Source organism: Xyrauchen texanus, chromosome 1, assembly GCF_025860055.1.
Source record: "Xyrauchen texanus isolate HMW12.3.18 chromosome 1, RBS_HiC_50CHRs, whole genome shotgun sequence".
NCBI classification, from domain to species: Eukaryota; Metazoa; Chordata; class Actinopteri; order Cypriniformes; family Catostomidae; genus Xyrauchen; species Xyrauchen texanus.
This window is the reverse complement of record NC_068276.1, coordinates 47,880,082-47,896,215: the sequence shown is the minus strand read 5'-3', so window position 1 is coordinate 47,896,215 and position 16,134 is coordinate 47,880,082. Positions and strand designations below refer to the sequence as shown.

The 16,134-nt window shown below is 38.7% G+C and overlaps 1 protein-coding gene across 1 annotated transcript in view; it reads right to left on the bottom strand.

Annotated features, from left to right (window-relative positions):
- Window positions 1-16,134, bottom strand: part of LOC127651108 (arf-GAP with Rho-GAP domain, ANK repeat and PH domain-containing protein 2-like) — a 125,162-nt gene that overhangs the window by 73,794 nt on the left and 35,234 nt on the right. Inside the window, exons 8-10 of the mRNA XM_052136824.1 lie at window positions 8,234-8,354; window positions 5,558-5,736; window positions 633-739 (exon numbers count right to left, since the gene is read on the bottom strand). Of these exons, the coding sequence (XP_051992784.1) occupies window positions 633-739; window positions 5,558-5,736; window positions 8,234-8,354 (407 nt within the window). The remainder of the gene's footprint in view (window positions 1-632; window positions 740-5,557; window positions 5,737-8,233; window positions 8,355-16,134) is intronic.

Below are 16,134 nucleotides of genomic sequence, written 5' to 3'. Positions count from 1 at the left end.
TGTCATGTTCCTACTCTGCGATTTGTAGGACGCCAACTCGAAGGGAAAGTAGAAATGGTGTTGAATTTCTTCTGGAGTAAGCCGACTAACTTTGGGCTATGGGGGACTAAGAAATGCTTTTGTAACTATTTCCTGATTTATGAGCTTCAACAAATCTTCTTCTAGGTTCTCTGAAATATACTTTGATCAGGTTACATTGCACTTGAATAGAATGCAGTTGCAGTTGATTTTATGTGGTAAAGCAGGTAAAATCCACACTTCTTTCTTTCTCACAGCCGTATGCAATTAGCAATGCAAGCCAACCCAAGGCATGTATGAAGGGTCACTTCTACAGCAGTTAATTTACCATTCTGCAAATTATGAAAGTATATCAAATATGAAAAAGCTGAATATTTATGAAATCAGAGTCTTTATTTGAAACTTAGAGCAACCTCTCTCATAATCCAATGACATTTCTGGAGACATTTAAGTAAATAAAAGTGATATTAAATATGTCCAGGTAAGAAGCTTAGCACTGCTCGAAGATAATTAAATGTTTTTAAACAGGATTTCATGAGCTATTTATGCTATTCTTTTTTTATTATTATATTTTGACCTCATGCAAATATATATGTTACATTGTGGCAGCTCACCAGAAGGATTTGAAAGGTGTAGTGATCTCAAAGCCCTTCTTCTCAAACTGTTTTACACATGTAGCAGTCAGGTCCACCACAGCAATGGCCAGTCCAGCATTAAAGTCCTGTGAAGAATCAACATAAATATAAGAATAAGCCCTTTCTAGGGCAGACTAATTTCTTCATGTTCATTTCTGTAAAAAACAAAATCAGTAAGTAAAATAAAGAAGCCCGAACCCATTGGAATGAAGCTTATTAGTCACAGCCATGTGAACAGTCACAAAAATTTAGTTTCAGATATTCTGGGTGTCTATTTAGAACATTATAGCTGGAGTGAATCAAGTGAATCAAAAACTTACAATGAACTCAAAATGCAAGGAAACTGGTATGTGAAAAAGGTCAAATAGAATAGACAGTGAACTCAATGGAGGGTGAATACCTGCTGATCCATTGATCAGAGTGAATTAATGACAAAGTTTATTTCACACAAGAAAACCAAGAAATACACAGCCAACTTTTCTCCCAAACTTTACCAATTACCTCAAGGGCGACCGCAAATGAAAACCTCTCAGAGGAACGAGGGATGTTTCTGAGAGGGAAGGATAGAGGAGAGAAAAGGAGACAACAAAAGCCAGAGGGCTACTACATCGTCCTTCAAGACAGTATTTGGACAGATAGAGTTTAATAGGGTGCAGTTTTCAAAGTAAGGCTTGTCTTTTGATAAAGTCTGCATTTCACATTTCTGAAAAATAAAATTCTGAAAGACCCCAAAAAGTTTTTGGAAACATAAAGTAAATATATTGTACATTGGTTCCAAAATGTTTTTCAGATCAAATAGATTTTTTGCAGTGTTACAGGAGTTGCATTGGATTTCCCCACCAGAGGTGTAACTTCTGATATGGTCACAAATAGTATTTTGCCAAAAGTGGCAATGTTCTTTGCAGTACAGAGCACCAGAGCTGCACAAAGCTCTAAAATTTGCACTTTTGTATCGCTCATCCGTGGCTAATTCTTGAGTTCCAGGGAAATCACAAAAAGTAAAATGGGTAAATATTTCTATGAAGCCCATATTTATAATGCATTGTAAAGTCATTATAATGCTTTTGTAATGTCTAATTATACACCTTATAATATGTTATAATATTAAACATTAATAATTGTAACCTCATTTAAAATACATTATAATACTTACCTATGTCAGAGGGTGAGGGGAGGCAAAGGGAACCAAATGCATAGGGAAACAGTCAATGAGGCACACCCGGCGCCGGCTGAAGTGATGAGCAGAGTCAAAAGCTATAGCAGCTCAGCGGGCTAATGAAAGAGTGTGTTAGTATGATGAGTGTGTGCGTTGTGGAAGTCAGGAGCAATCCCAAGAGAGTCAGTTGAAGCTGGTGCGGTGCAAAGCAAAGCCCTGGTGAGTTTCTCCCCCAACACATAGAGGCAGAGATTAAGGAATCCTCCTCCAAGGGAACTGGGCAACAATACAGGCAAAGGTAACACGAACAGGAAGGTAATCACACCTCTAGAGACAGGCAACAAACAGACACACGTGCAATCTCCAAGCTAAGCAAGAGAGCACGGTTAACACTTGACAGCAAACAATAACTGTCAAAGAAAGAGGAAAAACAGAAGGAATAAGTAGGGAGTGCAATCAGTGAGAAGCAGGTGGAATGGGCGAGTAACTTGTTGTCATAATCAGAATCTTATTTGGAGACTTACTTGATAAATAAATTCCATTGTATAACTTTGACTTATAACATATTGTTACAAGTTTATGTTATGGCTGTTTATAAGGAGATACTGCTTTTGTAACTTAAAGCAGGAAAAGACCATTTAGAATATGATTATGTCATCAATAATTTTTGATTGTTTACACTATGCTGCTTTTGTATGACTGCACTTACACAATTAACTTTAGCTTCTGTTTACATATATATATATATATATATATATATATATATATAATTTTTATGTTCCCGTTTTCTCAAACGGCAAAAGAAAAATCCACTATTATGTTTCCATGACATTCTATTAAAAAAAGGGCAGTGAAAATAGAGAAAAAATTATATACATTTACATTAAATAATAAACAATAAGGGGCCATTGACTGAAATACTAGAATTTCTCCTGACATCTTCTAATTGTCCTGTGGACTTTAAAAGTTAACCTTCAGAGACATTGTAAAAATGGCATTACAGTACCCTTGTGTTTGGGCTACTTGTGTTCTTTGTTTTGGAGCAAGTAGTTTAAGTTAGGAAATAAAAAATCGATGTAGTACTAAATTGTAGAGGTGTCACGTCACTGGCCTGTTAGGTTGACTTTCATTACCTTGAGGAAACATTATGCCCTGACCTCAGAGGATAGAAGGGCAGTACACTTTATCCTCTCCAGGAAAGAAACAGGGGAAAAAACAGCGTCCTGGGCAGCTCGTTCATCTTGTTAAATTAAATACTCCACTTCACTGAACATGAACCGAGTTACCCACAACCACACCTTTTCCTCTCTCTTTCACTCTCCATCTCCTTCTCTCCATCTTCATGCTCCTTTGTGTTTTCTTCATCCCTCAAAAGTCACTGCTGTCTTCACCTCCCTCTGCTATCCTGCCACACTTGTCTCTCTGCCCAGTTCCTCCTTATTTTCACTCACTCTTTCCTTCAATTTCTCTTTTTCCCTGCATTCCTTCTCTTTTTCCTTCAATCCCTCTCATTTCTCTCAGCACTTGTCGGAGTGATTTAACCACAGAGAGGATTTAACGTTAAAACAATACAATCAATTTCCATTTTCACTGGTCTCTTTCTTTTTCTCTCTCTCTTACATACTAAATCGGCTGACGAAAAACAATTCCCTTGCAGAATGAAGACAAAGATGTTTGCTCATGCTAATAAGGAAAATAATGAAAGACAAACAGAGATGATAAAGTGTGTGTGAGTGTGTGCGTCAACTATTCACACTGAATAACATTCTCAGCTTAATCTAATTTAAAACTGAGACCGATTGGGTATAGATCAAATGCATATGCATGTGAGGTGTCATGGTTTGTGTGTGCATTGTAATAACTACATTCTCAGCATATGGGCTGCTTATGGGAGGGAGTGGATAAGAACACTTTTTTCCATGAGAAAAACGGTTCACTTTCGGCTGTCTAACTATATCCACCAATAAAAAAACCTGGCATGGGCAGACCGAAATCATTTTTTTAATATAAAACATTATTATAAAATGCACATGCTTTGGTACTCATGTGGCTAGTGCCAGTTCCAATTCAGCTTGCAACAGTCCTGTCCCACCTCACATGTTCCTGTTCCTATTAAAAGATAGCACCCAAAAATTTTAATTCTCTCAACATTTCCTCACCCCTCATCCATCCAAAACTTTTATGATTTGCTTTCTTCTGCGGAACACAAAGAAATAATTTTTTTTGAAGACTGTATGAGGTGTTTTTGAACATACAGTGTAAGCCAATGGGGTTCAAAACTTTCAAGCTCCAAAAAGGACATAAAGGCAGCATAAAAGTAATCCATAATCAAGTGGTTTAATCCATGTCTTCTGAAGAGTTACAATCGAATTTGGGTGAGAAACAGATCAAGATTTAAGTCCTTACTTACCTTACTAAGTCTGAATTTACACATCATATCACAATGTTTTAGGGCTTGTTTTTAATGGGAGTATTTGCTTTAAGTAATCACGTGTATCGTTTTCTCATATTCTGTTAATGTTTAATGAAAGAAACGTGAAAATTAAGCCTGTAAATTGTAATCTGTTTATAACATCTGGAAATCTATGCCGGGCACAAATAAACAGCTTTTAGTCTGTAAGTAAAACAGTAAGACTATTGTATTCAATTAATTCATTAACGTTAGCGACTGTCTATCAGTGGATATTTCTGATATTTGCAACCCTCTTTGTATTAATTATTAGGTATTAATTTTTTTTATTAATACAATTAATACAAAATTATCTTTGTATTAATTCCATTAACCCATTTGGCAACTGTAGTTCATTTTAAAGTATCCAGAAAAAACTCAACCCTTTATTGGTTTAACGTGCATCTGGTCAAAGTCTTTCTAGCAAGTCAGTCCACTGTCGGCCATCTTTGGAATGCTCCTTGAGGCTATTTCCAGTCATGACAGTGTAGCTCCTATCTACTTGAATGGGGAAAGGCCAAAATCTCAAAAACAGTTGGTCAAGATTACAATCAAAGAACATATTTCAAATCAGCAATAAAATGTAACAATACAGGAATCATAAATTGTGCTTCTTTACCTCATGTTATGCTAAAAACACAAAAGTTCTAGTTTGCATAGCTAAAGAGCATGCACATTCTCGAGTTGATTAACAGGCGATGTCTGTATCTAAAAGGTGATTGGCTTTATTTCCTGTAAGGCGGGACATCCTGTCTACATCCATTGACCGTTGGCGCTTAGAGCTCCTTGGTTTGGTGTTCCAAATTCTCCCATTCATATAATAGAAGTGGCCCATCTCTGCTAAATAGACTCTGGTCTGGTTCATGTAGAGCAATCTGTGCATGCGTCAAATGTGAGGAAGTGTGTGTACGCGCTCCTCTTATGGACACACTAAGAAGCCCGCCAGATGCCAAGATTAATAGTGAATAAGGACTTACATTTTGGTATGTATTAGACTACATGGATTAAACTACTCAAGTTGTAAAAATTACATTTATGCTGCCTTTATGTCCATTGTGGAGCTTAAAGTTGTGGACTACATTGTACTATGGACAAAAAACCTCATACATTCTTCAATATATATTTGTTTGTGTTCCGCAGAAAAAAAGTAAGTAATTCGAGTTTGAAATGGCATGAGGGTTAAAGAAAAAGTTGAAAGAATTCTAATTTTTGGGTGAACTATTCCTGTACCAAAATCAAAAGATAAATAAATCGATACAGACATACAGATAGATAAAATGAGGTACAATGAAAAGCAACCTGGTCTGTTTTGCAGAGCCTGAAGTTAGTTGCCATGAGGCTGAGGAACACTCTTCCTTTGAGGCCACGCAGCTCGACGTAGCTTCTCTTGTTTGTGTTATTTTTGCGAGGCTGATGGGAAATGGAGGACTGGGAGCTCATTGCAGACTGGAGAACCTCTAGCCAATCCAGACGTTCTCCTTAGTGGAAAGACAAAGGATGGAGGGAGGTAAGAAAAAGTGTTTGTGCCAGTGGAGGTACGCTGCATCCTTTTTGATGTATGTTAGCGAATGTGCAGGTATGCGTGTGTGGAGAGACATGGTGCCATGAGAATAAAAGAGAAGGAAAAAATGGCTAATATTATTGTTATACTTTATAAACTTCCAAATCTGCAAACAAAGCAAGTATGCAAAAGCCCCAGTGTCTCATTGCACTGTCCCAGCTGTGTGTGTGTGTGTGTGTGTGTGTGTGTGTGTGTGTGTGTGTGTGTGTGTGTGTGTGTGTGTGTAAGGGAGGAAGGAAGGAAGGAAGGAAGGAAGAAAGTTTGAGCGGGTAGTGGTGTTTAAATAGGACTACAGGGGCTTGCACAAATTCTCACACACACACACAAGCCAAAAAACATTAACAGCTGGAAACTCCTATCCTCTGCAGGTCTACAGCACCTGCCACATCCAGTGAGAGAAGGTAAGACAGAGATAGAGAAAGAGAAAAGTTGAGAGAGAGAGAGAGAGAGAGAGAGAGAGAGAGAGAGAGAGAGAGAGAGAGAGATCTAATTTTATTAAAGGGGAGTTGTTCTCCATACAGTGTCTTTTGGACAAGATTCAAATTGTGGTTGTAATCAGCATGAAAGTTTCAGGCACGTCTTAAATTTGTGTTAACCTATCAGATATATAATCCCATTCCACTCCTTAACCGAGTTCAGTTTGTTAAAGGAAATATGTGTAGATTTATTTTTACATTAAAATACCCTCTGCTGTCCAAACTTAATGTGGATAGACAACTATAAGTGAATGATTTGTAGATTGGTTCCCCAAACATTTTGGAGCTTCAAAGTTCAGGTCACCATTCACTTGCATTGTATGGACCTAGATGGAGTATGGAGAAAGTCATACACATCTGGGATGGCATGGGGGTGAATAAATTATGAGAGAATTTTCATTGTTCATGGTCAAGCGAATGGATGTTGTGTCGGGCTGGATGGACCCCTCAAACAAAGTGTTTCTTTTAGGCTTGTTAACACTTTTAAAATAAATCAACCTACAAATAGCTTAAGTATAGTTGACTGTATATTAAACTGTGATACAAGAAAGAATAAAAAAATTACATATCAGCTTTAAATCTGATGTTGTCCAACTGAATTCTTTCAATGCCTTTTCTCCTTTGTGTGCAATTACTGAAAGTGACACAAATTCACCTACACTATGTGCTTCGCTAGAAAGTCACAAACCAGGAAAATTGTATTCTTTCCACTTCTCCACAAAAATAGTGTTATTCACAAAATATTATACTTTCCCTCTCTCTGAGGGTTCACCTGGAGACCTCCAAAGATGAAGGCTAGCTGAAAACAAGTGCACAGCCATGAATGTTTACGCTACACACACACACACACACACACACACACACACACACAATTACACACACACTCTTGTGCCTCTAAATGATTCCCAGCCTGCTCGATCACTTGAACACTAATTCTTATTCTTATCTGTTTTGCTCATCCCACCTCACCACCTACTTCCAGCTCTTTCATTCACTCACTCGTTCTCTCCTCCTCTCTTCTGTTTGCCTTTAAATTGATGACTCTCTCTCAAACTTCTATAAAGCTGTTTAAAGATGCATGAGCAGAGCTGACCAGCTCTCACTCTCTCTCTTTCTTTCTCTCTGAATTCTTCTGATGGTGGATATTCCAGTTAAATGCAGCCTAAACTGACTTTCCTCAGAGTAATTCACTTATGATTGGTCAGGGGTCATCACACAGGAGCTGGGTGGGGAGGTCCAGATGAGGTCATTATTTGCTGATATTCTGGGACGCTATGCTAGTGCCATTAGCCTCAGATTTACCACAGCAATTACAGCAAGGAAAGCATGGACCATGTCAATAATGTGGTAATTGATTGGCTCATGACAAATCTCTACCCTTTCACTGTCATGTTTATGAGTCAGCAAGAGTTAAATAAACTTGCCAGTCCTCAAGGCCTTGAGACAGTTAAGTCTTTCCATGTATGAATAATGCAAAATAATCTATGTGGAATGCTTAGTTTTACAGATATACAGAGGCTCCAAGAAGAACCTTCTTAAGGACTGTTTGAAACCAAACATGATTGCAGCTTCATTATGAATATTAAGGGAAAAAACAATACCATAAAATGCACATGCAATGTTGTGACAATAATATGCAAATTTGACGCTATCATTAATGGCATCTTGGTTGTTTAAGTTCAGTGTCAAATTACTGTGATCTCTCTCAGTCTGACTGTCTTCTCTCTCTCTTTGATTGGGTGTGCTGTGGATGATCTAGTCAGAGCAGAATCTACACTTTTCCTTTGTGAAATCTTATGCAGAGGTGGTAAGGGGATAAGAATAAGAATGAAAAGATGATAAAAGATCAAGAGTGAGAGAGGCAATAAATTGGTTTTAAAGAGATTAACAGAGGTGGACCGAAACTTAAGACAGAGGGAAAAAAGCAGAGAGACTCACCTTCTTTCTCCACCCGAAAGACAAAGGTTCTTACAGAGGTGACCACCTCAAATTTATTCTCACCCAGAGCTCGAACTTGTTTAATTGCTGAAACGGGTATAAGGCCCTTTGAGTACATCTCCTGCAGAGAATGAAATAGAAAAAAAGACTTTCATTGAACACAGTTCATTTAAGCAGACTGTCAGATAATCTACCAGTCAAATGTTTGGACAAACGTGACTGAATTAATGTTTCCCGTGATCCTAAAAACCTTTTGATCTAAAGGCTTAGGCTCAAATTATTGAAATTCGTTTTGTAGACAAATATAAACTGTGTCCATTTATGAATTTCTTTAAAGAATTAAGAAGATTTTTTCCTTAAGGGGATTAGCTGGACCACATAGAGAGGAAAAACAACCAACAAGTGCCCAGCATATGGGAACTCCTTCAAGACTGCTAGAAAAAAGCATCTCAAGTGGATACAACATGAAATTGGATGCGAGAATGCCAAGAGTGTGCAGAGCTGGCAATCTGGCAAAGGGTGGCTACTTTGGAAAAGCTGAAGCATACACTCAAAAAGTGTTATTACCCTTTCTTAATTGAATTTGAGAACGCTTTTACAATTTAATGTCTTTCATTGAGCCAGCATAATTTAGTTAGAGTAGGTCAAATCAATGTACTTTAGCATTTTTAACTCCACTTCATTAAGTTCTTCAAACTTAATTTACTAAGGTTTAATTCAATATATATATTCTTATGTTGGTCCAACTTAATTTATTTTAGTAATCATTAGTATATGCAAGGTGAGCAAGAGTAAGGCCAGTGAAATTGTTGCACTCTCCATTACATTTTCACCACAATCCCCAAAACTCCAGCATAATGGGCTCTCTTTTAAATACCAATAACAGGACATTAAACTCTAACAAATCTCCTCATATTCTCATCTTGCTCAAAAATGTATAAAAATAACTTAATTTCAACATTTGTTTCCACAATCCAGTCCCATGCAAAGCATGCTAGAAAATGTAAATCCCCTGTCCAGTTTTATCAATGCTACATAAAAATGTTCCTGAATTTTGTTTCTTTATATTTCATTTTAATTAAGTAAACTGAACAAGCAACAAGATATTTTTTTGAGTGTCCGCAGGATATTTTTAATTTTAACCTATTTTGTTCAGTACATAATCCCTACATCCATGAGTCATTTCATAGACAGCTTTCATAATGTCTATGTACAACCCCAATTCCAAAAAAATTGGGACAGTATAATAATATGCTAATAAAAACAAAAATGAGGGATTTGTAAATTATATTCACCATTTGCTATACTGAGAGCACTACAACAATACATTATATGATGTTTTACATTTTGAATTTCATTTTTTTTTTTCGTACAGTCATTTCAAATCAGTTGATTGCAACACACTCCAAAAAAGTAGAGACAGGTGAAATTTAAGACAAATAACAATTTGACGAGGTGAAATAACAAGGCGATGTGAAACAGAATATGTTAAACATTTACATTTACATTTATTCATTTGGCAGACGCTTTTATCCAAAGCAACTTAAAAAAGAGGAAAACATAAGCGAATCATCTTAAGGAGACAGTGGTACGAAAAGTGTCATACTACAAAGTTTCACTAGCATCAGAATAGTATACAAAACAGATTAGAGTGCAACAAGAATTTTTGTTTTTTTTGTGACTGGTTAAGTGCTCTTGGAAAAGGTGTGTTTTTATCAGTTTTTTGAAGACCGAGAGTGAGTCAGCTTCACGGATGGAGTTGGGAAGGTCATTCCACCAACATGGTATGTTGAAGTTGAAAGCCTGGGAAAGTGTTTTGGTGCCTCTTTGTTTTGCTACGACAAGGCAACGTTTCTTAGCCAACCACAGGCTTCTGGTGGGAACGTAGCTCTGCATAAATGTTTTTAGGTATGCTGGAGCAGACCCAGTGACTGCTTTGTATGCCAGCATCAGGGCCTTGAATTTAATACGTGCATGAACCGGCAGCCAGTGGAGAGAGAAACATAGTGGTGTAAACAGATGAGGTAATTGTGTCATAATACTGTATACTGTATAAGGAGCCTCCAAAAACAGCCTAGTCCTTCACGAGTAAGGATCGTTCAAGACTTGTCAATTTGCCAACAGATGCTTCAGCAAATAATCCAGCAATTTGATAACAATGCTCCCCAAAGACAAATTGGAAGGATGTTGGGCAGTTCACCCTCTAAAGTGCACAATACAGTTAACAGATTCAAGAAATATGGTACGAAAACCACTTCTGAATGTGCATGATCTCTGATCCCTCAGATGTCACTGTCATTCATCTGTGATGGATATCATGAACATGGCCTTGGGATTACTTTAGTAAACCTTTGCTAGTCAACACCACTCGCCGCTGCATCAACAGATGCAAGTTAATACTTTACTATGCAAAGCAGAAGCCCTACATCAACACTGTCCAGAAGTGCTGCCGACTTCCCTGGTCTCGGTCTCATCTTAGATGGAAAGTAGAACAGTGGGACAGTGTTTTTTGGTCCGAAGACTCCAGATTTTAAAAACGTTTTTGAAAAACACAGCCGTTATGTTATCCGGGCCAAAGAGGAAAAGGACCATCCAAGCTGTTATTAGTGTTACATCCAAAAGCCAGTGTCTGTATGGGCCAGGGGTGTGTCAGCGCCCATGGTATGGGTAACTCGCACATCTGTGAGAACACCATGAATGCAGACAGATTATTTTGGAGCAAAATATACTGCTACTCAGCACTGTCTTTTCAAGGGACGTCCCAGCATTTTCCAGCAAGACAACTTCAAACAACATACTGCCCAGATTTCAAGTGCATGGCTGTGTGAGCAGAGACTGTGGGTGCTAGACTGGCCTGCCTACAGTCCTGAACTGTTTCCAATTTAGAATGTGTGGCACATTATTATGCACACTATACGGCAATGAAGACCCCATACAATCGTGCATCTAAAGACCTACATAATGGATGAAGGGGGGGAAATTCCACAGTGCCCAAATGCTAAATAAGTGTCATTAAGAAAAAATGGTGATGATTCACAGTGGTAAACACTCGATTGTCCCAAATGTTTTGGAGTGTGCTGCTATCATCTGATTTGGTATTACTGTACATTTAATAAAATGAAATCACAGGTTAAAACATCATATGCATAGTTGTAGTGCTTTCAATATATATAGCAAAGGGTGAATATAATTAAAAAATCAGTCCTTTTTGTTTTTATTAGCATTTTTCATGATGTCCCAACTTTTTCGGAATTGGGGTTACAATAATAAAGAGCGAGTAAGTGAGTCCAAACTTTTTGCAACATATTGGAACATCACTCTTATACATTGTTTGCAACAGGGAGCTCAACCAGCCCTAATGCATCTGCTTACTCCACAAAATAAAGCAGGGATTGAGACAAACAAACACACACACACACACACACACACACACACACACACACACACAAGCAGGTCTGATTTCTAAAACCAGTCCCCAGCTAACAGCTTTGGAACTCTAGTATTTATAGTCTGATGTTTTGTGTGGCGCAATGAGGAAACAGAGCTAGTTGTTTAGAGAAATAAGTGTTTGGTCTCTGTGTGTGCTTCAAACCAATATAAGCCTCCAAAAGACCATTGGAGCTCTGTGAGGCCTCCTTTGGTCTACATCACTCATACACAACTCCATCGGCTCTGAAACAGCAGATTGTGAGAGATAGAAAAGGGCAAGTAGTGTGGAGAACTGAAAAGGATGAGGGAGTAAAAGAGTGAAAGGAAAAAAAAAATGTGTCCATTTCACTGGGCTGCTAATTATTATGATGACCTTACACTATTTCTAGAACTCGTCCATCCAGAAATAGAAGAGAAGATTTAGTGAGGGACACCCCCACCCCCACACTAGCACAAATAGAAGAGGTAAAGCCAAAGATAGATGGAAAGAGAGCAGATGAGGGATGGAGAATGTGGGAAGGAAGAGAAAATGAGAAAGAGAGAGGGATATGATAGCTTGGGGATTACTTGATAGAGAGAGAATGAGTGAAAAACCAAGGGATCACAGAAGAAAAGCTCACAAAGAGGAGAGCACGAGGGAACGGAAGATTGCGAGTGAGACAAAGAGAGAAAGAGGGGTCAGAGAGAGTGCCATCTTCTCAAATTAAGGCAGCATGTTAACAATGGCGGATGCAGCTAACCCTAATTATGATAGAGGGCAGCCATCACCTCTCCCTGAGATTTTACTCCTCTCTCGCTCTCTCCAATTTTGCGTCCTTCCTGCCGCAGTATACTGCCGGGAACTTGGCGGCATTTTAATGAGACTTCCTCCATCTACATCTGGACAGCGGCGGAATAGAGGAGAGAAGGGATGGAAGTGAAAAGGTGTGCATGTTTGTAGGAAGCTAAGTGGCAATAACGAGGCACTCTCTAAACTGGCGTTAATTATTCATTGTAATTACACTTTTCAGGGTCAGAATGATGAAGGGGCATAAAGAGTAGATCTGCAAACATGGGTGCATCCATTAAGAGTTTAGAGATGGTTTAAGTACTTTGGTGTGTGTGTGTGTGTGTGTGTGTGTGTGTGTGTGTGTGTGTGTGTGTGTGTGTGTGTGTGTGTGTGTGTGTGTGTGTGTGTGTGTGTGTGTGTGAGCGTGTATTTATCACTTTGTGGGGACCAAATGTCCCCATAAGGATAGTAAAACCCGAAATCTTGTGGGGAAATTTTGTCGGTCCCCATGAGGAAAACAGCTTATAAATCATACTAAATTTTTTTTGAAAAGGTAAAAATGCAGAAAGTTTTCTGTGAGGGTTAGGTTTAGGTTTAGGGGATAGAATATAAAGTTTGTACAGTATAAAAACCATTATGTCTATGGAAAGTCCCCATAAAACATGGAAACACAACAAGTGTGTGTGTGTGTGTGTGCGTGTGTGTGCGCGCTTATGCAAACACACAAGCGTGGTCACACAATGGCAAAGACATTTTGTAGGAAAGAGGTTGTTCTGTATCCCTGAAGTTTATAGCAGAACAACTGCCTGAATGTATTTGTATGGTTTGTGGACATCTGCAGCTCTGCAATAATATGCTGCTACGCTCCTAGCAGATTGTCCTATATATGCGCTTTGATGTTCATGAACAAATGCATCAGAATGTGCGAGAGTAATAGAGCTGAAGGGACTGACTGATAAAGACTACATTCACTCGGAGAGACCCAGAGAGACTGCTGTGGTGCCATTAGCCTTTGTCTTCACTCATTGCCAGTGCTGGGTGTGTTCTACAATGGAGCCATGGGGACACCACATGGCCAATGGAAGTAAATGCACAGACCCTCAAGAAAAGCTAAATGTGAAAGTGTAAGCTGAATTAAAGCGATATTTTACCCAAAAATTCTGTTGTCATTTTCTCACCCTCATGTGTTCTGAACCCATGTGACTTTTGGTGATCCATGGAAGAAAGAAACTAAAGACGTGTTTGGATCAATATGTAAAGGTGATTAAATGATGAGAGAATTGTCATATTTGGATGAACTATCCTTTTAAATGTATTTTGTGGAGTATACATCAATATAAAATTGAGTTTTGGCAAAATGTCATACTAAGAGACAACAGAGCTGAATGTAGTGAAATAAAAGATCAACTGCCTTACAAGTGGTGGGTCCTGGGAAGCTTGCTTTCGACCAAAGTTGGATGATTGCATACCATCAAAACTGGAGTGGGTGGTGAGAAAGATTTACATTGGAAATCCCATAGGACTTTGGAGCTTTTAGGGATTTTTTGGTTAAAGGGGCTTTAGTTGTACTTCAGATATGAGATAACTGATGCCAACCCAAACATCTCCACAGACCCTGCCTACTGAGAAGTGACATTCTAAACCCTTTTGGCACACACACACACACACACACACACAAACTCTGAGAAAGTGTTACTTAAATTCCCTGATGTTGCAGACCTGGTCGCAAGGTTGATGAAACATCAGGTAAGTTTGTAGAGAGACCATGCCACCCGGTCCCTGAGGGTATTGCACAGAACCAGTGGGAGTGTAATGCCAGCCTCTCTCCCACGCTTAAGGACCTGCTCTATGATTGATGACATCATTCTGTGATGTCAAGGAGTGAACAGTGATTAAGACTATCCACTTTAATCACAAATAAGAGACTAAGGATAGAGAGTGTCCTTTGAGGACAATCAGTAGCAAGACTTCCTTTAAACTTTCCCAAAGTTTCTTTATTAGTGGTGCTTGCTAAATTGTGCTATTTCTTATCTAAATGAATAGACTTACAACTTTCAACTGGCCAAAGGCAGATAATGATCAAAGAGGCATATGAGCCCTATCTAAGGACCAAATTTAGACCAGTGAGCAACCACCTAGTAAACACTTAGAACACCTTTGCAACCATCTAACAATTTTCTAGCAACTGCAAAACAATGGGCTTAGCACCACTCTGAAGACAATTGCAACCATACAGCAATGCTGTGGCAAGCACCCACAACCCCCTACCATTATGGCAGTGATTTTTTTATGTGCAAGCTCCAGTCACAAGATTGCATGTCACTATAGACTCAAAACAGTCATTTATTTCACAACTATTATATATTTATTTTGGTTCTTGCTAATAAAGGCAACTGACAAGTGTAACATAACATGTTAAGACATTTTGGCATCTCAACTTTATATAGCGTATCATATATATTTACTAGAACGCAGTGGTCAAGTATTAGGGCTAGCAGCAGATAACTATATATATTGATGATAAACAGCCTACTAATAATATTTCAATCTGTGCAGTCAGATCACTTACAAGATGTGGTATGACAGATATTGACAAGGATAGATATGATACTGGAAAAGGTAAAACATTGTCTGATATACATTACATGGTCAAAAGTATGTGGATACCCTGTTCTAATTAAGGGGTTTGGCTTTTCAGGCACACCCAATGGTAACAAGTACATTAAATCAAGCATTCAGCCATGCAAGCTCCTAAAATAAAATAAAAATTGTAGTATGGGGTGTTTGTGGCACTGTCACAGGATGCAGCCAGTAAAATCGACAAGACCTGAACCGCATTTATCACCTCTGTGATGATTTGGAACGCCTACAGCGAGCGAGGCTCCCCCAACAACAGTGCCTAATCTCACTGATGCTCTTGCATCGGAAAAGGAGCAAATTCCCACAGACATTTCTGCCTTTGTGGAAGAGTGAAAGCTGTTATAGCAGCAAAGGGAGTACTCCCTATTTTCTACCCATAATTTTGAAATTAAATGTTTAACAAGCACAAATGGGTATAGTGTTCAGGCCTTCACATACTTTTGGCCATGTGGTGAATCTCTGAAGTCTTCAAACACACCCACTACATATAAAGAGACATAGTTGTGTAGCACTCATGGATATTAGCAGTTAAATTACTAAAAAGTAAAATGCATTAAAATGCTCCAAATAGACTGCATGTCCACACCCCTAGCGGAATCTTTAAGTTTAGCATTTCTACACAATCTTAAAAGTTGTTGTTTTATAGTACTGCCCAGAGGAAGCAGCATAACATATATTTAAGTACCATATTCCAAAAAACAAATTAGTAAATGTTATTACACAAATCATCCATGCAGGACCGCCGCTGGCCAAATTGTTGCCCTACGCAGAGTTCTGCGTGATATGAGCATGAAGCGGTCATCTGTGTTCCACAACTGCTTTCGGGTCCTTGAATAACGTATAAAGTGCGAGTAAGGGCAGCCGGTGGACTTTCTGTTGCCCTGCTAGGGAAGGATGGTGCCCCCATAAGCATCAATGACTGATTGCAGCATTTTGTATTAGTTGTGTATGAGTCGTTCAATTGTCCTTGGGGGGAGAACTTAAAAGTGCAGAACATGCAAGAAAACCAAAGAGATGGTAGAGCCCAGGAACCTGAATGACCCCACTGCTGCTACAGTGCTGT